The 24,225-nt window shown below is 39.3% G+C and overlaps 1 protein-coding gene across 12 annotated transcripts in view; it reads left to right on the top strand.

The window, feature by feature from the left end:
• LDB2 (LIM domain binding 2) overlaps window positions 1-24,225 on the top strand; it is a 213,532-nt gene that overhangs the window by 144,177 nt on the left and 45,130 nt on the right. For all 12 annotated transcript variants that reach the window (XM_030239336.1, XM_050973485.1, XM_050973488.1 and 9 more), the window contains 3 exons: window positions 15,529-15,701; window positions 20,706-20,828; window positions 22,389-22,472. In XM_030239336.1, coding sequence (XP_030095196.1) covers window positions 15,529-15,701; window positions 20,706-20,828; window positions 22,389-22,472 — 380 coding nt within the window. The remainder of the gene's footprint in view (window positions 1-15,528; window positions 15,702-20,705; window positions 20,829-22,388; window positions 22,473-24,225) is intronic.

Below are 24,225 nucleotides of genomic sequence, written 5' to 3' on the forward strand. Positions count from 1 at the left end.
ACATTTCTCTGAAGAAAAAGAAAAAAGGAAGAATTTTTCTTGGGTTTTGATCCTATTTGGTAAAATTTACTCCTTATAAAGTAAACGCCACTTCTCCTTGACACTGTTAAGAGTGCCATTCCTCAAGTGTAACTTGTAACTGATGCAGTAAACAAAAATGTTGTTTTGTTAATACTACCATTTGCTCTTAAATCTTCTCACGGTTGCATGAAAACCTGTGGTTTGAAATTCAGCCATTCTCATCACCTTTCTTACGATTCTGAAGGTTTGGGTGCATTTATCACTACTCAGAGCACACAGAGCACAAATAACTTAACAAACAAGCAGCAAACACAAATTCTTCAATGAAATGCCTTGGGTGACCCTGTGAGTGACTTCCATGTGAGTACCCCCTTTGAAGGACATTGAATGGAGCAGACAGCTTACAGCATGGGAGAGTAAAATGTGAATGGGATGACATACAAGTGATGAAACTCAAGGGGAAAAAAGCAGGTGGAAATAGAAGAGGAGGAGCAAAAGTTCAGCTTCCCTAGGCAGCATCCCCACGCAGAGCAAAAGCCTCCTGTGAAGTTGCTCTTTGGGGGTGTAGCCTGCCATCTGCCTGGGAAGTGGTGGATTTTTAGGAGACATTAAAGGTGACAAAAGTCATTCAGAGCCACTGTTTGTGATTATGCTGCACACCACCTCATGGCAATAGCTCTAGGAAATCAGACTCATGCTGCTTTGCTGACAAAATGAGTGTGGTTGGAGGCTCCTGTTCCACCCCAGCAGGGTACTGCATGAGTGTGTAGGCATAGATGATTTTCCTGGAGAAATTCAGCATTACTTTGCTAAATGTGTATTGCTCCTGAAGTGGGCACATTATGGACACAAAGCACGTGCTGTAAGAGAGGATTGGTATTTTCTTCTTTTAGAAATGTGGGGCCCTGTACCCTGTGCCAGTGTCAGGGCAGTGACAGGGGACATTCAGCTGTGTGGTGTGGCAAAACCAAACCACCCCTCAATCTTGTCTGCAGCTATGTGACACGCACTGTGGAAAATTGGGCAGTGTGGGCACCTTCTGGGTACAAAGCCTGGGGAGGAGAGGTTTTAGTATCACACTGGTTGCTGTGAATTGTTTTCTGTGTTATCTTGCATGCATTCAGATATTTAATGGCTTATTTCTAAGTTCAAAGCCATAGCTCAGCTTATCAAAGTTATTTCGGTCTCTTGCAGTGGCAAGCAAAATTGCCATCCCTTTTTAAGGCCCACTTGCCTCTGAGGTTCTTGCAAAAGCAGGAAACAACATGAAATTCAGGCTCAACAGCCTGAAAGAATAAAGTTCCTCACATGATTTTTAGCACTTCCTAACTCTAACCAGATGTGAGGTATGCAAGAACAGCCTTTTAATTTATAATTGTAGTTCTGCTGATTCCAGGAACAGGAGGGTAGGAGTGATGTGGTTAAAGTACTGTATGAAATACAAGACTGCTGATCCAAAAAAATTTTAAATGTCATGTTCAGTCCAAGGCTTGTGCAGAGGTCTGAGAACAACTCCTATTTATCTAAATTGCTTTATGCTTCACTGTGGGTTATTTTTGCTCAATTTTTTTTTTGGTAGCAAAATGACATTTTAGTTTTGAATTAATCCACAATTTTGCTCAAAAAATATATGCAAGCTTCACTTTGTATTAGAAAGCAGTTGCAGAGTAGAGCCCATGTTTTCAGGTTGTGCTGAGCATGCTTTATTAGCATAATCCAGAAGCATGGTGATCAGAAACAGTGCAGCCACCTGGCCTGCATCAGAGTACAGCACTGCTCCTCTGCCCTCACCTCTTAGATGACTAACTTCATGTAAATGAAAATTATTTTCATTAATTCTCCTCATTATTATGCAAACAAAATTTCTGCTGTTTAAGTGGAGATCCATGAGTGGCCAATGTTTGTGGATAATGCCTGAAATAAAATCAGTATTAATGGAGGGAATGGAGGGAGTTATTTGAAAATATTTATATATTAGTGTATTAATGCAGTGAAGAAAGGTTGACTGTAGGCAAAGATGTTTTTCTGTGGTGAAAAAACAACTTTGTAGGGTTGTTCTTTTCTATTACTCTTCTCTGTAATGGATGCTCACAACAGAACAATTTTGGACTGGTGTTTTCTGCATTTTATTCCTGCACCTTTTATATTTGTCATATCATAAAGGTAGGAATTGCTTTCTACCAAGTGTAGTCTTACAAGGTGTTAGGTTTTGTAAACAAATAAGTCAGCTCTCTATTCACTGCAGTAACTGGCACACAACTCTGTTTCCAGATCATCAGTTGAGTTCGCAATGCTGAAGTTAAAAAAAACATATTCTTGGTGTGGAATATGTACAAATTATTTGAAAGCCAAGGAAATATTTCAAATACATATGAATACAGTAGTATATTTGCATGTTCACACTGCAAGGTGGAATATCTTACTTTTCATGAAGAGTCTTCATTGACTTAATGAGTCTGAAATATATCAAATTAAATTAGTTCTCCCACATTAGGTGTTCCTGTACATTTTTAAAATTTGGTAGATTTTGAAAAAATACATTTAATTTTTCAAAGAAGCAGTTTTAATTGCATGGTCATATACATATTAGTATATGAGAACATCAAGTTATTTATCTGGGATCATTCTCTTGGATTTCAACAGGGATTCTTATTGGAAGACTTCTACTGTAACCCTGTCAAGCACTGCTGATAAAAGTTGATGCTAAACCTTTAAAAATGAGCTTCCCACCTTGAATTTCTCTCAGAGTTCTGCAGGAAAACATGTTCCAATAGAAATTTTTATATGCTTTCAGCCTTAGATAATAAAGTATGTATATATTTTCCTGTAATTAAATTAAGAGGTTTTAGGGGTGGCACCTGGAGCGTGGGGTTCCCTGCTCTGTCACTGTACTTGAATGTCAGTAGCTGTTAGTAGCTCTGACTTCCATGTCTAACTGTAAGCAACCATCACTTCTGTGACTTTCCACCTATTCATTTTTGGAGGTAGGTGCGATGGACCAGGGCAAGGATTGTGCCACACTTCTTTTTGTTTTACATTTTATTCTTAGGTTTCTAGTTTGCTGCTAAGCAATGATGTTGTTCTGGGTGGGCATTTGAGTTTATCCTGTGCAATTGTGGTCAGGCAGTCCCTGAAATTGTCCAAAGAGTGGCAGTTCAAGACTGTCATGGGAACTGTATCTTACCTATGGTAGTTCCAGAAACCACAGTGAGTCATTGTAGAAAAACTGTTCCAAGAAGATAATATAATGACTCTCTAAGAAATGTGAAAAAATGTATCATATAGCTAAAAGGTAGTTGTTTCAACTTCAGCACAGATTTCTTGTAGTTCTTATTACTGATGTTACCTTTTTCAAGTTAAGAGGATTTTGCATTGCTTGCATAAAATTTTATTAAAAACTACGTATAATGTGTGTTCTGACTGAAGCTTATAAACCTGCTACATTGCTTGCCCTTTTCTGAAACTGCTTCTTTATTATTTTGTCAGACATCTGATTTGTATAAGTGAACACAGGGCACTTACCTTTATTTTAAGGGTAATAAACAAGACACATTTTTAAAACCAACAAAACATTTTTAAATAGTAGGCTATTTTTCTAATTATCTTGTCCACTGTGTTCAATCCCAATTCTACTTTCTCTGCAGTTAGCTTCCATGAGCTTGAAAGAGAAAGAGAGTGGGAAAGCAAGCTTTGCTGCCGAAAAAAAAATCAAAGCCAACCTCCAACAGCTTTTTGAAAAAGAGTGTTCTGGTTGTTATAAAACATGTATATAACCGACAGCTGATATTATCCACTGGTGAGATATTGTTCATACATCTGCAGCATAACATTACCAGAAAAATCATGCTGGTTATCAATCCACATGTGCTCAGTGCAGTTTGAGTATTTTGAGAATGCCATGTATATCTTTTATCATGTTACTGTAACCCCTCACCTCCCACCAGTTCTCCAGACACACTCCCCACTACGTTATCTCCTCTTTGATGCACGTATCAACCCATTTCACCTCTGATATTTTTCACCTGAATGTGGACCATGCTGTGATGCTTGACTGACAGTGGTTGAGCACTAAGTCCTGCGTTGGGGGAAAGCATGTCTTTTTCCTTCACAATGGCCAGACTGTGGGTTTCAGTCTTGCCAGGAAAAGAATTCTTACAGTATTGAGGAGGTCAGCTGCTCCTGTGGGGCAAATGCCTGTATGAGCCTATTTTCCCCCACAACCAAGCTGACCAGTTGCTGTGTGGCCATTTTCATGTCTCAGAGCCCAAACCAATATAGGAGCTCTCAGAGCTCCTTCTTCACAGGAATGGCTCCTTCTTCACAGGAATAGCTTCCAAAACCAAAAACCTCAAAACCAAACCTCAAAACCGAAGCTCTCAGAGCTCCTTCTTCACAGGAATGGCTTCCTCAGACATGATGCTGAGCTATGCAAACATGTAGCTTTGGGGTTATTCCAAGTTGATGTCTGCCTACAATATGCTTTACAGAAATATCCATGGCTATGTTTGCACTGCCCCAACCACAGTGAAGAATAGCTTTGAATACTTAAACTAGCTGCCATAAGTACTGGTGTTGTTGTCTCTTAGTAGAAGGGAGCTTGTGGAGAGCTGAAGAAAGCATCCAAGAAGAAAAGTAAATTCTGTTTGAGCTAAACCCTCTGAGGTCCCACCAGCCTGTGCTTCTCCTCAGACTTCACATCATGAGCGGTGTCCCCAGGCTTTTCATCGGGCATGGTGGTGATGACATGAGGTGTTATTCTGGCAGATACAAACTGGACTGAACCCAAAAATAGAATTTATCATAGTTGCAGCTAATTGAAGGTGCCTGATGTTGCTGATTTTGCCTGGAAGAAAATCAAGAACTTTAGAAGTGGAAAGGTCCTCCACTACACATGGTACACATGGTACTCTGTCTCAGTCACTCACAGTTTCTCTTCCAACATTTCTAGGGGTGAAAGTGCATTTTTCAGGATAGTACTTTCTCAGTTGTTCAGTCTTCCCTTATATAGACTGCACATGTGTAACAGTATTTCTAGAATGCATGTAAGACTTTTTTTCCTGCCTCAGCTTCCCATCTCCGTGTGGCTCAGAGGACACACTGGACATGAGAAACTGGTAGAATTATATTTGTAGACATCTGTGTCCAGAAAAAATTCACTCAAGAAAATATAGCACTACAGATCTTCCTATGTGCTTTTGTAGCAATAATTGGAATATTTATACAATTTGAGGGTAGGATGGGGAAAGGGAGGGGAGATCCCCAGCATAACAACCCAGTTCTTAGCAGGTAGTAATTGGTGTGGTTCTAGTGAATTGCCTAATTTTCATTGAACTGTTTGATTTAGACCAATAAAAGGTGAATCAAGTCAATGGCTGTGAAATATGTGGGCTGGTCACTTTACCCACCACCAGCATGGACACATCACAGAAAGGCAGACACCTTTGTTCTGCAGCACCCAAGCATTTGTTTTGAGGTTTCTGTCTAGGTTCTGGTTCAGACCAGCTTGAGTACCTGCCATAAAAGGATTGTGGCAGTATATGAGGGTACAGCAAATATCACTTTATCTTAACATCATTTTGCTTATTTTTTTACATAATTCTTTTTTTTTTCCTCATGCCATGTTTAGCATTCTGCTAGGTCAGATGAAGTCAGGGGTCAGAGGTGCACTTGATTTAATACAACTGGATGTTTTCCCTGGTTTTTGTCCCTTCCTTTTGGTGTCCTGTCATTTGAATTTTATGGTTTTGCCTTTATTTCTTGAGACAACTTTTCTGGGTATCATTTTCTCTGCTGTGTTGGTCCTTTATGCTGGTACAGATTGCATTTGTTCATCTAAAATGCCTGTCCTGCACAATTTCCATCATTTTTACAGTCTTACATTTTGTCATTTTCTGCTTGAGTTTGGTTGTGGTTTGTTATGTTTTGACAGTGGTTTGTCATACAGCTGTGAATAACCTCTTTGGTTTGCTTTTAAAACTTTCTTCTTTGCAGTTGTTGAACAAAGTTAACTGAACTACTCTTTCTCCAAACTCAATGATTAGCAGAGACAGATGTGTGAGTAGCTGTATACAGGCAAACACTTTGTTCTGGCTTTATTTGCTTTCAGAGTGTAGAATTTTTATGCAAAGACAAATACTCTCTTTTCTAAATTTTCATCATGGGAGTGATGGTTTTGATTTATAAGACATGGTAGTTTTAGAGTTAAAACTGGAGCTTCCTCATCTGAGGTATATCTTTTTGTCTGTGGAGCAAGAATATGGGTAACCCACCCATTTCTCACCTCCAGCCTAAAAAAATTAGACTGTATGCTTCCTGATAAATCTGCCTGCTATGACAAATTCTGAACTTTTTAATGTCATGTAAGGGTCTGGCCTGCTCTGTACTGTTAGAAATCTAATTCAGTTATTTAAAAATAAATTGTGCGGGCTCTGAGTTTTCATTTTAGGATCAAGTAGCAGACTCCATAAGTTATTAGTGTTGTCAATGGATACAGAGAAAAAAAATTAAAGCTTGAAGCTGGTACAGAACTGTGCAGGGCTGGTGCTCTGCTTTTTGTGCTTCAGCTTGAGACGCTGGTTATGAGACCTGCAGGAAAGGAGCGGAGAGTTGAAGTTGACTGTGAGCCAGCAATGTGCCACTGCAGCAAGGAAATCAACAGCTTCCTGGGCTGCATAGGCAGAGTTTGAGGGAGGGGGTGGAGGTGATCTTTCCCTCAGCACTGGAGAGACAGATCTGATGTAGGACATTCAGTTTGGACTCACCATTTAGAAGCAAGACATGGATATACTGGAGTGAGTCCAGAAACGAGACGTGAATATGATTAAGGGCTTGGAGGATTTGCAAACTGAGAAGTGGCTGAGAGAGTTGAGACTCTGCAGCCTGGACAAGCCCATAATGTGTGTAAATATATGATGGGGACAGAGTAAAGAATATAGAATCAGGCTTTCCAGTATTGTGGAGTGTAATGCAAGAGGCAGTGAGCACAAAGTGCAGTACACAAAACTCCATTTAAACACAACAAAACCTGTTTTCTTTCAAAGGTGGTCAAACACTTGCACAAGTTACCCAGAGATGTTGTGAAGGTTTCATCTTAGGAGGCACTCAAAACCCAATTGGACACAGTCCTAGACAAGCCTGGGATGATTTCCAGAGGTGCCCTCCAAGTCCAGGTGCTATCCTGTGAAAGGGATCTTGGACTCTGCTGCTTGCTCTCTATATTCCCTGGTCTAGATTCTCTTAGCCTAAGCCTGAAATACTCGAGATGTGATAAATGAATTTTGTACTGAGCAGTTCTTTAAAGACTGGTGCTCATCTTCCAGTGTAATAAGAAAAGGGTTGGGAGGAGATTTTGTTGTAGGGTGGCCTACAACAATCCTTAATTAAAAATTACTTTCATGCAGTTTAGCTTTGTGCTGAGACATACAGGGGATTTTATAGTTCTTTTCTTAATGTTTTTACCAAAATGAATTATAGTGAAATATTGTCTCCAGAGGAATGAAGGATTTAAGACTGAGTTGCAGATTATGTGTCTATTGAGAATAAGGGTCATAAGGTGCAGGGAGTAATGCTGAGGTCTCATTGTCATAGTTTCTGTTACTTGCTCTTGACTCAAGTGTGTTTTAAAGGATTGAAGTGCTGGTTACACACTTTCAAGAAAAGGAAATACACTGTCAAGTGAATCAAATTTTACACACAAATCCTCACCAGGGTAAAATGTTGTTAGAAAATACTGGAGAAAAGGCACAGTCACATCTAACACAATGATTGAATTACACAGGCTAGAAGGAATTGGAAAGAAAAAAATCTATACATTTGCAACTTTATAAGCTTTAATATTTTGGGTTATAGCCTTTAACTGTAGGCAATGTTGTTGATATAAATAAATAAGATACTGCAGAGAGATACCATGGAAGTGAAAGTGAAATGGATCTAAACAAAACCATTGGGTTCTGCTTCTGTGGGAAGGATTCAATTCACTCAGTAACAATACTGAATCCATGTTACACTTTGTAATTTTGACACAAAATAGAGAACAAAGGCAAATTGGTTAGAAACATTAGTTTTCCACAATATCCAGAAAGTGCTGTGTAGATAATTAAAAATAAAAACGTATCTTTAAATACATGGGAAGAATATATATGTAATATGCTACTTTTACTCCTCAAAAGGTGTGCTTTTGAAATATGGAGGTACTATTTCTACTCTCTTCCAAATTTTATGGTGTTTAAAATTTATAATGTGTGTAGACTATGCAGATGTTTTTGGAATGTAGCATATTACTAGTATAATACTATTCAAAGTACACTAGTATACTCTAATATAGTGTTATCCTTATTAGTATTGTACAGATTTTACATCACACTTTTACTTAATATTCAATTAGTTGAAATAACCAGAAATTCCTATTAGTGGAAATTAATCATACATTCTAATTTTTATTCTAAAAGTAATCTACATGATAGAAGCCCAGTCTTACACACTAGATAGGGATTAAAAAAGGACAGGTCTGTGTGTGCCAGATTCTGCCTTGGATACATGTGGGTGGTTTAATCAACATGGCCCACATGTCTCTGAGACAGAATTTGGACTTATTAGACTGCCTTTTCACTGCCTTCTGTGCCACACTATCAAATCTGACAGTAGCTTTTCCTAGGAATTGACAGATTTGTGTTGTTTGGATCAGAATCCCCTTGGCAGATAAGGTGTTACAGAGGTGGAGGAGCAGTCCCATGAGCATCCTGCCTTGCAGCTCTTCTAGAGCTGGAGATTGGCTGTTGCCCAGCTTCAGAGTGGGATTCCTCCCTGCAGATCCCAGATGGACTGTGTCTGGGAGAGAACACTGATGTGCTCTTTCACTGGGACACTTTTGGACAAGTTGAAGTGTAGGCAGAGCAACAGCAGTGCCACCACTATGGAACTCCACGAAATTCTGCTCTGTGTGTACTGGTGTGTTTACTTCAGTTACAGAAACATGTAAATGAACATGCCAAGCCCTGGCCCATGCAGATGTTAGTTGGCTGTGCCCACAGATGTCAATTCACAATTAACAGAAAGCTCATGCTCTCTTTTGCAGTGCCCAGAAAGGTTCATTTGCAATCAATGGGCTGTTGTCTCCTGGCTTCCCTAGTCCCGGCATCTGGCTGAGAGTTAGTTACATCTCCATTTAATTACTGAGATCCAACTGTGATAATCTCTCAAGCAAGAGACTCTCATAGTCTGCCTAGAGCTTCATGGGACAGCTCAGCATTTTGTGTTGGGAGCCAAAAAAAACCCCACAGCCCCAGCCAGCAGAGTTCCTCAAGCCTTTCTATAGCATGTTGATGAGATAATCAGCTGCAGGCTGCACCAGAGCTTCCAGAGCTCCTTTGAGCTATAGGCAGAGGCTGTTTTTTTCATTCTGTTGCTGATTCTGTGGAACTTCTAAGGACTTTTTATCTTTTATATTTTTTGGGTTTATTTGTTTCTGTTTTATTACTTATTTTATAACCTAGCTTTAATTAAAGACAGAGGACTTGACAGGACTCAAGCTGCAAAAACCAGCCTGAAAGCAATAAAACCAATATTTTTATTTCCCTGATTAACACTTCCATTGTTCTTTGCTACGCCAACTTGGCAGTTATTTTACATGGTATATATGCTAAATCCAAGTGTCTGATCATGAGAGTTTCTACTGTAAATGCAACATATGAGCAGTTCAGTGAGCAGGGAGGGTTTGCTATCAAGCCCTGCTTCTGCAAAGAGGCCATGAACCTTCATTCTGTAGAGGGGGCACTGAGATTTTGACAGCCTATATTTGGCACACAAAGGGAGGAAATGTTCTACTCTTCCTATCCCACAAATAATACCAGTTTCCTGTGAACTAGAAAAAACATGTTTACTTTCTAATTTACTCAGATCTTCATTGGGGAAAAAAAAACCCTAACCATTCAACACTACCATCACCACCACACTGTGTGGTGGAACCAAAATTATATTGTAAACTATTTTTTTATCTGGCTTTCTACCCATAGCTCATCTGAGGCTTGGAAAAACCCTGAACTTCACAAGTTATGGATAATCCCATCTGGAGATCATTGGACTTTTTGGCTCAGTTTGGGATGGAATAATAATTCTAGACTTAAACATATTCCTAACAGAACTAAGTGTTTTATGCTCAGGCAAATTTATCTAAAAGGGAAAATAAGCTAAAGAAACAGGGTGAAAGAGAGACATCCTAATCATCGTTGTTGCATGGCCAGGCCATGAAGCAGGAGTGTGACCTCAGTGCATCCCTCCTTGAGAGGTAGGCCTTGGGCTGTTTAATATGTCAGATGGTTTCATTCTATTCTTTGGAATTCCCCATGGGTGATACTTGAGGAATTATATATAATATAACTGTTACTGACCTATGAAGCTTCTTGCCTATGTTCGTAGATTGAATTAATTGATTTCTGGATCACTCATATTTGGCGGGGGGGGGTCACAAATCTATCTTACTTCAATTTAAGATTGCTTTTTTGTCTCTGATTCATGGAAAAGTTACATGGAATCACATTTAGCCAAGCTGTTACACTATAACATTAGCTAATGTTACATCATGCCACTGGATGAAAGAATTCTTTATTTGTGCAAAATATTAATTTCTGACATACCTTTCTTATAGACATTTTCATATAAAAAACTATTTCTTGTTGCTAAATCCAGCTGATCTTTGTCACTTTGCTTTGATATCTGGGCAACTGCTAGCAAAATCAAGCAAAGATTAAGTGGCAGTGCCCACTTGTCATAAGAAATCCTCCTTCAGCTAGGGAGGAATGCTGCCCAGGACAAAATGATTATTTAAATCAGCATTCCAGTGATCTGGAATTAATGCCTGAATGCTGAGGAGCAGGTGATTTTTCCTTCTAGTATATTCAGTACCTTGCAATGTGGGGTGTCACATGTCACACTATTAAATGGTCTTTTCTGGGTAATGGGACATAAAAGTCTGTTATTATTTGTATAGATGAAGGTATTTTTTCCATGTTATGAAAATATTGCAAGTTAGTTTTTTAATGTTTAAAAATCTGTATGCTTTGGAGTAGGGTTGCTCACCTTTGTGGTAGGTGTATCCATTTGTCCTCTTTGTGGAAATCTGACTGAATTGCACAGATTTCTACGTATTTGGGGGAAAAGAAAGGTATTCAGGTTCTCAGGTATTCGGTGCAAGCTTTGCTAGAGTTTGGGAGCTACAATTTCCAAGGTCTCCCTTCCCAGGAACATAGCTCAGTGGGGCATCCACATGCCAACTACACGGAGTAACTTGATATTTTGCAGGTCAAGACTATGTGGAATCATGCTCATTGGTCATTTCCATTACAAAACCCACAGGGCGGGCTCAGCCAGGTGCATGCAAGAGCAGGAAACACTTTCTCCTACACTGCTGGCAGATGTGCCTGGGATCCAGGTGGCCTTAAGGAGGAAGAAACTTGACCTGAATGTAGAGGAAAGGAAACTGAAGAGGAGGAAGAGAAAAAGGAGGGTAAAAATCAGGACTAGATGCCATTGATATGATAGAGAAAAGAGAAGTAGTAACTGGGAGATGAAAGGAGAAGATGGAGGATGATTGAGTAAGGGAGATTTGGGAGTCAATAAGAGAAATACAGGGACTGGGTGAGGGTACACAGAGGAAAGAGGTCCTCTTGACTGGTCTCTGGCTGATGAGAAGCTGAAGGAAGCAAGGGAAGGTGGCATTAATTTGGGGAAAGAATCTGCTGTTACAAGGAGACCCAGTGGAAAAAGTGCAGAGAGAGAATGTGGTGGGGGTAACCCACAAAATCAAGATCCAGAAGGAGAGCTTAGGCTGCTAAGGCAGGGAGGCTGGGGAAAGCAGCTGTGGAAGCCTGGCTGGGTAGGAAGGGCACTGAAAAAGTGTGTGTGAAGTTGGCATTTTGGGCAGTGTGGAGGAAAATGAGGAAATTAAGACTAAATAACTGGCCCTTCTTAATTAAGAAGAATGGAAAAAAAAATCGTGAAGATTTAGGGTAGGTTATTGAGTTTCCTTGAGACAAAGAAAAAGAGGCATCATTTCAGGAGAGGAAGAAGACAAGGAGATACTGGGAGTTGAACAGTGAGCTTGGAAGATAAGCACCCAACCATAAGCTGAGAAAACAGAGGACTAGATCATGGGGGTGGGTGAGAAAAAAGACTGGAGAAAGAATGAAGCCCTGACATTGAGAAAGGAAATTACAAAAACTTCTCCATACACAAACTGCTTCTGCAAATTCTCAGCTCAGAGCTCCTTTAGCTAAGATCTATATGCTAGCTCTGGAGGCTCCATATGATGCTCCTTTAGGGAAGAGTGGTGTGAGAGGGAGGAGCCCTACAAAACCATGCACAGACACGCATTCTTCAATGTGTATTCTCTGGAGTAAAAGCCAAGCTCTAAAATATTAAGGAATTCCAATAAAGCTTCATTCAGCTATTGGATGTGCTACAGACTATACTTTCCATTATTGCTGTGACTGGCACTGGGGAACTGCAAACCCAAGGCCAGGCTAGCACAGCTTGCTCTGTGCTCTGCAGGGGATGAGCTCATTTCACTGGCATAAGGGTGCCTGGACCACATCCTAAAGTGGCCACAATTATCCAGTTGTTCTACAGTTCTGCCTTCACATTGTTTGGGATCCTCCCAGAAAGTATTCTGCTATCTCTAGCAGAAGATACATGGTGTTGCTGAAATCTTGTTGACATGGTCAGCAAGAGGTGGAGGATGTGTATCCACATGTGAGAAAATTCATCTACTGCAGGTAGGGAGAGAGAAGCACCATTGCCATGTTCCCATTCTTTTTCTCAGGAAAGGATTTATGTATGCATGCAGCAGAGCACATGTATGCATGCAGCAGAGCAAGGAGTGCACACCCATATGTGCTTGCATGCTCATCTACACAATTATGTCTTGGAAGAGAAAAATTCAAGGAATAGTCCTTTACAGTAAAAAGTGCACAAAGTTTGGGATGATCTCTAGACCTCACAAGAGTTATTCCACAGCCTTTTTTTTTTTCTTGGATATTCCATCTCCTGCACAAAAACCATTGCTAACAGCTGTAGAGTTTCATGTTTATCCTAGAAATGAAATGATCATTTTAAGCCATTGAGTGCTTCAGGAAGAGAACCAAAACCTTGAACATGCTTCAGTCTTTGGTGGCAAAGCTGAGGAGAGGTCTGCTCACTAACAGGTTTCCATTACTGTTTCTTCTGGAGCTGAATATTTAGCTATAAACAATCACACTGGATATTTGCATCAGTTATTTTCAGTTCTGCAGACTGACAGGGTCTGCACATGAGTCTGTCATGGAAAATGAGGTTCCATGGAGCACATCCTTGTCTGCACCTTTATTCATCTTCATCCTTTTGGTCTCCCACTTTGTTCTCAACAGTAGCATATCCCTGTGGCAAGCACAGATAACACTTACCAGGAAATAACTTTTATTAAAAATGCTTACTATTAATAAGAATAAATTATTTAATGTATTTCTAGCCTTGTTTAATATGTTACAGCTGTAAATACAGGGCAAAAAGCAACACCACATGACCATGCTACTTTGGGAAAAGTCTGTAAACTACAGTTTTATAGTTTCAAGACATTTATGCAGTGCAAAAGTCGCATGAATAGAGGTTTATCACAATCAGTAGGAATGCTGGATTTTCATATCACCCATTTGCTGCTTAAGATGATTAGCAGGAAATTTAATTTGCACTAATTAGCCTTAGGGGAACAAGAAATTAACTTGATGGGTAAATTTCACTTTTTACTGTATACCACACCAACATGAAGAAATTTGAATTAAATCTTATGCTAATATGCTGGACTTCAGTTTTCCTAAATTAAATTAAAAGACTGTAAAAATTATTATATGTGTGGTTACTGGGTGGGGTTTTTTAGGATCTACAGTTGTACAACAGCCTTTCAATGTGTTCACTGAATTGTCAGCCACTTCTAGAGAGTGTGGTATATTTTTGTACATTAAACTACATTGATATGTGATATTACAGCAAAAGCTTTTACAAGTCCTAATTTTCTCTATTTGCATATTTTCATTACACAATATGCATTATGACTGCCTTTTCAGTATTTCACATTGCAGTGCATAGAACAAAAACAGTATTCACAGAACTACTGTGAAAATTCCCTATTTTTTAATTTGCAACACCCATTTGCAAATGCATTTTTAGGTTCAGGAGCCTTTGTTCATATGCTGGAAAAATGTCTATGAAAATAGTTTTTTTAGAAATCACTCTCAAAAGTATACAGCAAATGAGGGAGGCATGAGTCACCACATAGTCCTAATAGAAAAATTAGAATTAGGAACTAATAAACTCTAATCTTGCCTGTGGATGGTGACTTTTCTACCTCATTCTTCCAAGAGACCATTTAGATTGCTTGGTTTTTCCCTGTAAAATGAAGGCAATTTTTATGTATCCACTACTCAAAATTACTGACGATTGATTAATACTTGCAAGGCAATGAGTCATTTCGTATGGAAGTATCCATCTATTATAAACTGAAATGTTCTCTTATACCAGGCTTGTGGTTACATTCAAATTTATCTGTAAAGAAGGAGATGGAAAACATCAGTTGCATATGAGATAATTGCCTTTGATGTCAGTTCTGCTGCTAGTTTGTGCAGCTGAAGCACACTCAGAAGTTCACTCTCACTACTACATTTTTGTAATTAGACCTTGCAAAACTTACTTAAAACTACTACTGAAGTGAGAGATGTGACTTCAGTGAGTTTTGCCTGACTAAATAATTCTGAATTGGGTACCTTCAGTCCATAATTTGGGGTTTAAGTGGTGCATGTATGGGAGTCTAGGTGTCTGCTCTGACTTTCAAGCCTATGACAGAAACACTGGTCTAAAGTGAGATCTCAGATAGATCTGTGGGTTGTCATATATGTATAACATTCTAGTTTTCCATTCCCAGGTCCTCCTTCTACCCCCAGTACTCTGATTTCTCAGTAGCAGCCCTCCTGTTGAATCAAGAGTGCATGTGCATGTGTGTATGTGCACATGTATGGGTGTCCACACACAAAAACCCATATATGTGTACACAACCCCCTTATATAAAAGTGCTTTACTTTTTTGGGTGTAGAAGTATATTTCTGTCAACACTCACCACTTGTATTTATACCTATGGGTAATATTCACCTTTCAGTAGTAATTGACATCATGTGGGTTTTTGTGTAATAATTACTTTGGGACAAAAAAACCTTGCAGATGGTTTCAAGAGTGACTCTAACTTGCCATCAGTGTAAAAAGATTAAATATGATGTGCCCACTCCCTCTGAATGGAGTCAGCCATTTTCATTGATTTCAGTGGGAGCAGGCACAACTTTGTCTATACAAAAGGGAGAGAACAAGTATTATATTCATTAAATGAAATTTTGATTTCATTGTACTCAAAATTTTTCATGTGCTGTTAGCAAATGGTTTGAGATTTTATACCCTAGAGCATTTGCTGAATTCTGCTTTGTATTTTCCTCACAGCAATTGGAAGAACCCTCATTCCTCGTTATTTTAGCACTGTCTTTGAAGGAGGTGTAACAGACCTGTATTACATTCTCAAGCACTCAAAAGAGTCATACCACAACTCATCCATCACAGTGGACTGTGATCAATGCACCATGGTCACTCAGCATGGAAAACCCATGTTTACCAAGGTAACAGGGAAGACTCAATAAAGCATATTGTTGGTTTTTGGTTTTTTTTCTTTTTCAATGTGTATAAGGTTGAAAAATATTGGCTGTTGAATTTTTCTGGTAGACTGAGATTATTTCTAATACTGAAAACCCTTGGAGCCATTTAATTACTGGTTTCTATATTCATTATGTGACTGTAAGATTCTGTGGGTATCTCCTGTAATTCTCCCAGAAAGATTGCAAGAGAAGCACATAATGCCAGGTTGCCAGAACTATCAGTTTTACGGGAATTAAATTCAGCCTACCCATCTCCTTTTCTCTGGGTTTGATTTTAAAGCAACAATGAGATTTCACATTGCTGGTACCTACCATTTGGGATGGTATACATTACATTTGATACTTACCTAGTACAAGGACTATGAATCTCTAGGAAAATACTGATTTAATACAGTAGGATGCCTGTTCAAAAGGCTGTGAAGTCAATGGAAAGAGTCAATTGAAACACATTCTGGATAAAACAGTTAGTGAATATTCAATATTTGTAATTGATAGTGAATTATCTGCACATCCAGTCCTGTAATTAAAATGGGTGCCATATATGTGTATAAAAGCAGTACCAAAAGGATGAAAAATAAAACTTAAACCAAAATTTTTCTTATATTAAAAAGAATCAGTAAACTTGTTTCGAAGTGAATACATTTTAATACATTAGCAGTAAATAATGATAACAGGAAATACTGATTTTCCATCTTGTACCTGTTCATCTTTAACTTTTTCATAAAGAAAAGAACAAAGAGGGAAGCGGCAGCAGGAGAAGGTAGTTAATCTGTGTTGCCCTTGAATTGAAGGACCATGGAGGTTTTAATTTTAAGTCTCTGGCTATTGACAGCATCATGACCAGGGTTACAGGGCTTATGCTGTTTAGCATGTATGGGAGTCCCATCCCTTTGCAGGTCCTGCTCTGCCATCTGCCCTGGGTGGGGCTCAGAGGGAGGAGAAGCTGCTGGTGTGTGGTGCACTGGTGAGCCAGGACGTGTGAGACCATCCAGCCTCTGTGGCTTACACAGACACGGACAGACAGAGAAGAGACCAGATTAGCACCTCTTTGCTACCTCACTGCTCATGAGGAGCTGTGAGCCCTGGCCAGGTGCAGATCTGCCAAAGTTACACAGGAGCTGCTTCATTGCTGAGCTCCCTACAGCGATTTCCGTGTCCTTCCCCTTTGTGTCAGCTTTAATGCAATAGCAAATAAAAGGGAGTTGGTGTGGGGCTTTTAAACCAGTAAATACATAATGCTTTTCTCAGTTCAATTAGATTATTTTACTTATCATGGCAGCACATGACAGTGTTGTTATTTTGGAAAGGAGGTTAGCGGGATGGACTGGGCTGGGTGTCCCCTCCTGTGAGGGGCCCCAGGTGCCTCCCGTGGCACTGTCCTGTTGTGTGCAGTGGGTCTCTGTCTGCTGCAGCCCTGGCAGTGCACAGCTTGCCTCAGCCTTCACATTCCTCTGGCAGATTCCAATATAAACCTGTGTCCTGCTAGAAGAGCTCAGGTGGGGATTTAATTTGGATTCTAGGAGAAAAATTAGGAAGTTTAATGCCTGCGTTTAAAATACAACTTTTTAGTAAGAGCAAATCTGAAATAAAACACAGTAGTTGCTGGAATAGGGGAGAAGAAATAATACTCACTCAGAAATAAGTTAAAGCTGAATGTTGTCTCAGCTGTGCTTATTTAACTTCTAGCAGAGATACCGAGGGCACAGATCTTGTGCCCAAAGGTAAATTCTTACTCTCACAGCATCAGTGATGGAACAAAGCAGACATCCCATAATAAGCACCACTGCAATGAGCTGTGTAGCTCCTTGGATCATATCTGAATTTGACCCTCTGAAACTATACTGGGGGGGAGGAGTTAATGCAAAAATACAAGCTGTTTCAGTTTCACAAGCAAATTCTAATACAACAGACTGAACCACTTCTCATTATGTATTGAATCAAGAATCCACAGAATCAAGAATCAAATGTATTTTATTCATTTCAACATTTTGCCAGTTAGAGCAACTCACTGCATACAGCAGTATTGGATGAGTATATAAAATGGCATTTCCAATTCTTTTGAAACAAATATGGCCAAAACATGCCTAGCAGTAAGAATATGAATAGTCCAGCTTGTCTTTAGAGGCTAAAAGGTCCTTGTAAAATGTCACACACTTAAAAATTGTTTTATCAAGATATAAATAAATAGTATAAAGAATTTATAATAGTTCAATGGCATAAATAAAATGTTGGAAAATACTGAAGCCAAGACCACTATGTTTTTTTACCTGGGAGATGCTCCACTTTTTTCTTCAGACAGATGAAAGTTTTTAAAGTCCTCCTAAGTCCCTGTTTTCACTGTGTTTACTCCAACTCTGGCACTCCCACTTTATGTGTAGGCAAATTGCTTTTCTGCAGTGATCAATGATTATGTTTCCCAGTGGAGTGGCAGGGGTGGGCATTGCCCTCCCCACTAAAGCAGTGAGTGCCCCATGTGCTCACTACTCACCTCCTCCTCCCAGGAGTGCCGCCATCAGCTGGATTTTATTGGTGAAGCCCTTAAAATCAGTGAATCTAATCTCTACTAATAATATCAGGCGTTGCCCAGATTTGTATAAGCTTTAGGTTTCTTTTAAAGCAACAACTCATGTTTGAGAAATGGTAGTTAATAAAGGGGGAACACTTCTAAAGATGCCAAGTGTTGGGAGAATGAGATTGTGAGCAAGAAGGCACAGGACCGAAGCTGGTTTTCATAGGCACAAGCAGTTGAAATTCCTACAGTTAATAAGTGCAGTGAAGGGGTTAAAAAGCTATTGGTTAGTTTGAGAAATGTTCTTTTTTAGTTTTTTCCTGGCCTAGTCTAGAGCAACCACGTGATACACTGAATGCCTGCCAGCCTCTTTCTTGTTGATCCTCCGGAGACCATCTGTGCTGGGGGCATTGATTAGAGTGTGTCTGCTGGGATTACATCTTTTCTGTTGCCATGCCAACTAATCAGCTGATTTTGGTTACCACAGAAACAAAATGTCAGAGCTCACAGTACGGTAACATGAATTCAGCACAACAGAAAATGTTTTCTTAATTGGAGACCCTTTTGATTTTTTGGATTCTATGTAAAAGGCAGCTTTCAGGAAAAAAAATAGCCCCTTTAAAACAAGAACTGTGCCAATTTTATTGATTAAAAGCAATGTGTGAAATTCTACTTTACATAAGGAAATTAAATTCCTTTATAAGATGTATAAATTTTTACCACTGTAATATGGAGAATGTGTTTTTCTATTAAAATTTGTTAATGCCAGTGCCTGAAATCTGCTAAGAGCTTTGGTGGTGTGAGCTTAACAAAAGAAACATTTGAGAAGCCACTGGTATTATTATGAACAAAATGGTTTTAAACCTGAAATATTTTCACATTAACTGATCAGTAATGAGGATCTTTGGCCTCAACACAGCACCATTAATGCAAAATATTTTCCTTCTATGAATCCTTATGTCTGTGCATCTGTATTGTGTAATTTCTCATCACAGTGCAGGTGATGTGAAAATCAAAGGTGAAACATAAGGCGCATTAAATATCTGAAGGCATCACTAGGGTGTGTTGAAAAGGGCAGATGAGAACCTGTTGCAAGATTCTCCTTCACAGGTCTACAGGAATTTGTCTGTATAGTATGCCTGTTAAAATTACCTGTGTGTTTTAGCAGAAACAGTAAGGACATTAAGTGAACTGTTAACCAGAAAAGCCACACACTGACTGAGTGAGAGCCGGCCAAGTCTGAGTTGGAGCTTTTAAAAAGGTTCAACAGACTCAGCTGAATCTGGGATGGTTATTTTTCTATCAAGTACTAGCTGTATGAAAATTAAGGTTGCAGAAACCCTCTCTTTTGAAAGCCATACACCCTGTTTCCACAATATATCTGTATCCTGCACTTGCAAGTTTACTAGGACCAGGGATTGTAAGACCAATCTACAATTAAAAAAAAAAAAAATCAACATTGGTAGTTCAAATCAGAAATAAACTTCAATACTGTCCAGTGTCCTCATTCAACATACCATTCTGGGCTTGTACTTTTCACCTAAAAGAAGACCAAAACCATGTACCTTTTCCACAAAAAATTGTGGAGATTAGTTTAAAAGTGCCCAGTAATTTATTTTATTTTTCATTTATAGGTAGCACCCACTTGCTGCATTTATTCCTCCTATATTTTCTGTCCTTTCTTAGACAAGACTCCTCACAAAGCTGTGTGAGCCACCTTCTGTGGAAGTAACTCCATTGTCTGGTTCTTCTCTGCTCCCCTCACTCTCAAACCTATGAGCAATGCAGCTGATTGGGCCCCATGGCAGGCACCCACCTGACTTTCTTTGGAAGGGTGGAGTAATAAAATTAGATAAGAGGGAAAAAAAAATAACCACCCCCCCCCCCAAAAAAAAAATCACCACAAAATACAAACTCAACAGAAGAAAATTCTCGGAAAAGAAAAAAAAGTTATGAAAATAGTTATGAAAATGGTGGAAAAAAAGTTTGGCCACAGGCATTCAGGGCACTGCCTACTCCAATGGACATTAGAGCAAGGTTTATATGCCAAGCTATAGTAAGCCTAAAACAGGTTGGAATGAGTGGTTCAGCAACTTGCCATCAAGTGCACTCAGTTGCACCACAGTCACCTCCATTGCAAGGTTCAGTCATTAATTAGCAGTAGCAAACCATGAGGAAAAGAGAATTGATGCAATAAATAAGATTTAGCACACAATATTCTATGTTTGTAAAATGCTATAAAATCTATAGCATTATAAGTTACTGTCTCTGAGGTAAGGCCTATGAAGTAATTTTCCCACATTCATTTTTTCTCCTCAAGAGGATGAAAAACAATTAATCTAGCAGAGATGAACAATAGAATACTGCTCTGATATTTCTGAATGTTGTTTAATCGATGATACAATACCAATGAAAACAAAATTCCTGGGAATTTATTTCATGCATTTTATGTATTCTAGGTATGCACAGAAGGACGTCTTATCTTGGAGTTTACTTTTGATGACCTTATGAGAATAAAAACATGGCACTTTACTATTAGACAATACAGAGAATTAGTCCCACGCAGCATTCTAGCCATGCATGTAAGTAATCCTTTATTCACTTGACCTAATGCAAAGAGATGAGAATTGGTTTATGAAGAACTCCGGAAAATTTCACACCCAAGGCAATTAACTATAAATATTTTGGTTTGCCTGCAACTGCATCTATTCACAAGTTCTTTCTCCCTTGTTTTTCAGTGCTCTATTATTGCCACTGTTGCTATGTTTTCATTCTATTTTAGCACGAAATTTTCTTTTTAATCCCACTTGGTGGTCTGTATGATTTGGGTCCAAAATCTCTTCTTAATTGCCTGAACAACCAGAAAATTCAGACCAAAGTCTGAATTTTTATTGTTGTACCAATGATAAGTTTGAAATGAAGCAAACTGATGTTACTCTTGCCTAGACAGAAGATAAGAAATTGCCTTATATTTACTTAGAAACCTTTAGAATTTTAATGCAGACCTTCTTTTTGTTTCACATTTCATGACTTTCTTTTGTATTGAATGAAAACACACACAAAGAAACATTTAAGTATTAAATATTCTACAAGTTAAAGTCAAAATATAATAAGATAAATTGTAGAGAAACAAAGAACATACTTTTATTGACACTTTCATTTCTTCACCATAGACCCACTCCTACTAGTAGTGCACTGATATACAAAATCAATTACAGGACTATGGTTTTATAAAGGGTAAGAACACAGACATAAAAATTTTTCTATATTTTGACATCAAGTTACTTAGATATCCCCAGATAAAAATGTATTAATAGTTAGGAATTATATACAGCTTAAACTGGACGTTTTTCAAAGTGCTATTACATGCCTGAAGAAAACACCTTTGAAAACCCACCCCACCATTCTGTCCCAGGATTATGTGCTCTTTTAGGGGACTGATCAACTGAGCTCTTCAACAGTATCCCATTAAGGGACAATGAAGATGGCCATGATTGACATTATGCATTTAGGGGGCTGCTAAATTCAGAGTGGAAGCAGGTTAGACAGCAACCATCAGGTATTAATTTTAGTAATGAGATTGATCTCATTTTAAAGAGGAGGCTGGTCTCACAGGTAAAGCTCCTGGCTAGGGTCAGGGAAGGACTATACTTGCATTTTTCCCTGTTTAATTCTGGGAAAATAACTTAGATCAGAAGGGTTCTCCAGACTGTGCTTAATCTCACAGATTTGATGAGGTCTTTCTGCTGTAGTTTCTTACCCACAAAAATAAAATATGTTCTTTATTCCTGCCTTTTTCTGTCTAGTCTCCTGGGACCCACAGCCAACAAATAGAAGCTCAAAGTGTACTGCAAACCCTCAGGAAGCTCTTTGGACCTCTTAGGTCTACCTTTTGAATGGTTGGTCAGGGATCAAAGAAACATATTGGAAAACAGTCTTTAGGCTGCTCCAATATCATAATGCTTTAAATTTTCCTTTGCATATGAAACTCTAGCTTATTTCATAAATTTAGCATCAGTGTGTAATTTTTCCATAGCAGTGGCACTGCTTTTCAGGGAGCCCTCCCTGCATTCCACTAAGCACATAGAAAAAATACCCCAATGAAGAGCAAAGTGAAAATTCTTTTTTCCTTTGTTGTTTAGGCACAAGACCCTCAGGTGCTGGAGCAGCTGTCCAAAAACATCACTCGAATGGGTCTGACAAACTTCACCCTCAACTACCTCAGGGTAAGCATACCATAGCTGTATTTTGTGAGCATTTTTTAAAAGGTACTGTTGGCTTTGAGTCAATAAAATGACAGCAGAGCCTGTGTAAGATCAGGTAAGAAATTGACCTAACCCTTAATGAGGGTGAAGGAAAAACAAAGACACTGCAGTAGAGATGTAGCTGATAACAATGGGCTAATAAAAAGGCTAAGAATTTTATAATTCACTCCAAGCCTTGTGTGAGTAGCCCCTCTTTTTAGCAGTCTTTCTTCTCAGTTTTGAGTAATGCCTTTACTTTATTCTAAGCAAGGAATTTCCAGTATTTTTCCTCTCTGTTTCACTGTGTCTGAGAAAATGGCAGCTAATTCTTATTAAAAACTGCCTGTCTTATCCAGATTTTCAACCTTGCCACCTCTCCCAGGCAGAGGCAGGGCTGAGGGAAGGTTCAGCTCCAGCCTTGTTTGCAGCAGCCCCTCAAAGCAGTCCTCACTTCACATGCCTCTGGGAGCCTGAGCTTCCTCCTTAGCCTTGCCCTGAATCGAGTGTGGTTTTTGCGATTAAATAATGCATTTGTTCCCATTGCTTTTTGACCCTTAAAGTGCATTCAAAGTTTAGATGTTTATTTTTATTTTTGAAGGTGTTCCCTGGTGTGGGCTTACAATACATACACAGAAATACAGATTTGTAGAGTTCATATTTCAAGCTTAAAATTCAGATTTTTCCTATTTCTAGATGTGCCATCAGTGGATAAAATGAGGCAAATTGCACAATGGTACACCAAGCTAACTTGGCCAAGACTATCTGGTTTTATTCTTTTTAATTTTATGAGTAATTATTCAAGGCACTTTTTTAAGAAAACACAAACACTAGCAAATGCAGCTATTTTCAGCCTAATGTAGAGCTGTACCTAAGTGTGCAATTTAGTTGTACTTCATTCAGTTCTGTGAACCTTGTAATGCCTTCCCTATGGATAGATGGGAGTCCTGTCCCCAGAGTGTTTTGAACTCCAGAGAGACAGTGTGCAGAACCGAAATGCTGGCGAGATGTCTCTCACTGTGTCCCTACAGGTTATTGATAGCCTGTAGTTGTACTCCCAACAGCATAAGCCATTGATGATTGTTGCTTATGTGGTATTAATGTAAAAAATTACTGTTCAAATTACAGCCTGAGTTGTGTAGGGCAGGTCTGGTCTTTTGTAAATGAAAGAAGAATATGGTGTAAAACCTCAGAGGAATAACGCATTGCATTAGGATCTTTCCATGTGTAAATGTAAGATTAACATGTCCACGTAATGCACATTGTATTCCCGTGGTTGGTTTGGTTTGTGATTTGGTACAGAGAGTAGCTCTTGTGCTCTGGCAACCCTACAGCCACGCTGTCAGTGTTTTGTGGTGGGGCATCCTAGAGCATGTCCTAGAGAAAAGCCCGCTGGGGATTCCTCCTCAGCCAGGGCACGTTTTGCATGACGTGTCATGCATTACGTGCTTGTGGCAAACTGGTCAGAAAGTGGCTGACTTAGGTAGGGGGTTTCCGTGGTTTCTTTGCAAGCTGCGCAGTGGCACCAGGCATTGACCACATCTGGGGTGTTTGCTCCCCTGGGTGTGACGGGACCTGGTGTCACACACCTGGGCTGGCCCCCAGCAGCCACCGCAAGGCTCCCCGGGCCAGGCAGGATCCACAGCATCGCCTCTGTCACTGACCCTTCTGCTCCTCCCTGGTGGAGTCTGCCACTGCTCCATGTGACAATGCAAACCACAAAGGCAGGGCTCCGGTC

Source organism: Serinus canaria, chromosome 4 (genome assembly GCF_022539315.1).
Source record: "Serinus canaria isolate serCan28SL12 chromosome 4, serCan2020, whole genome shotgun sequence".
Classification (NCBI taxonomy): domain Eukaryota; kingdom Metazoa; phylum Chordata; class Aves; order Passeriformes; family Fringillidae; genus Serinus; species Serinus canaria.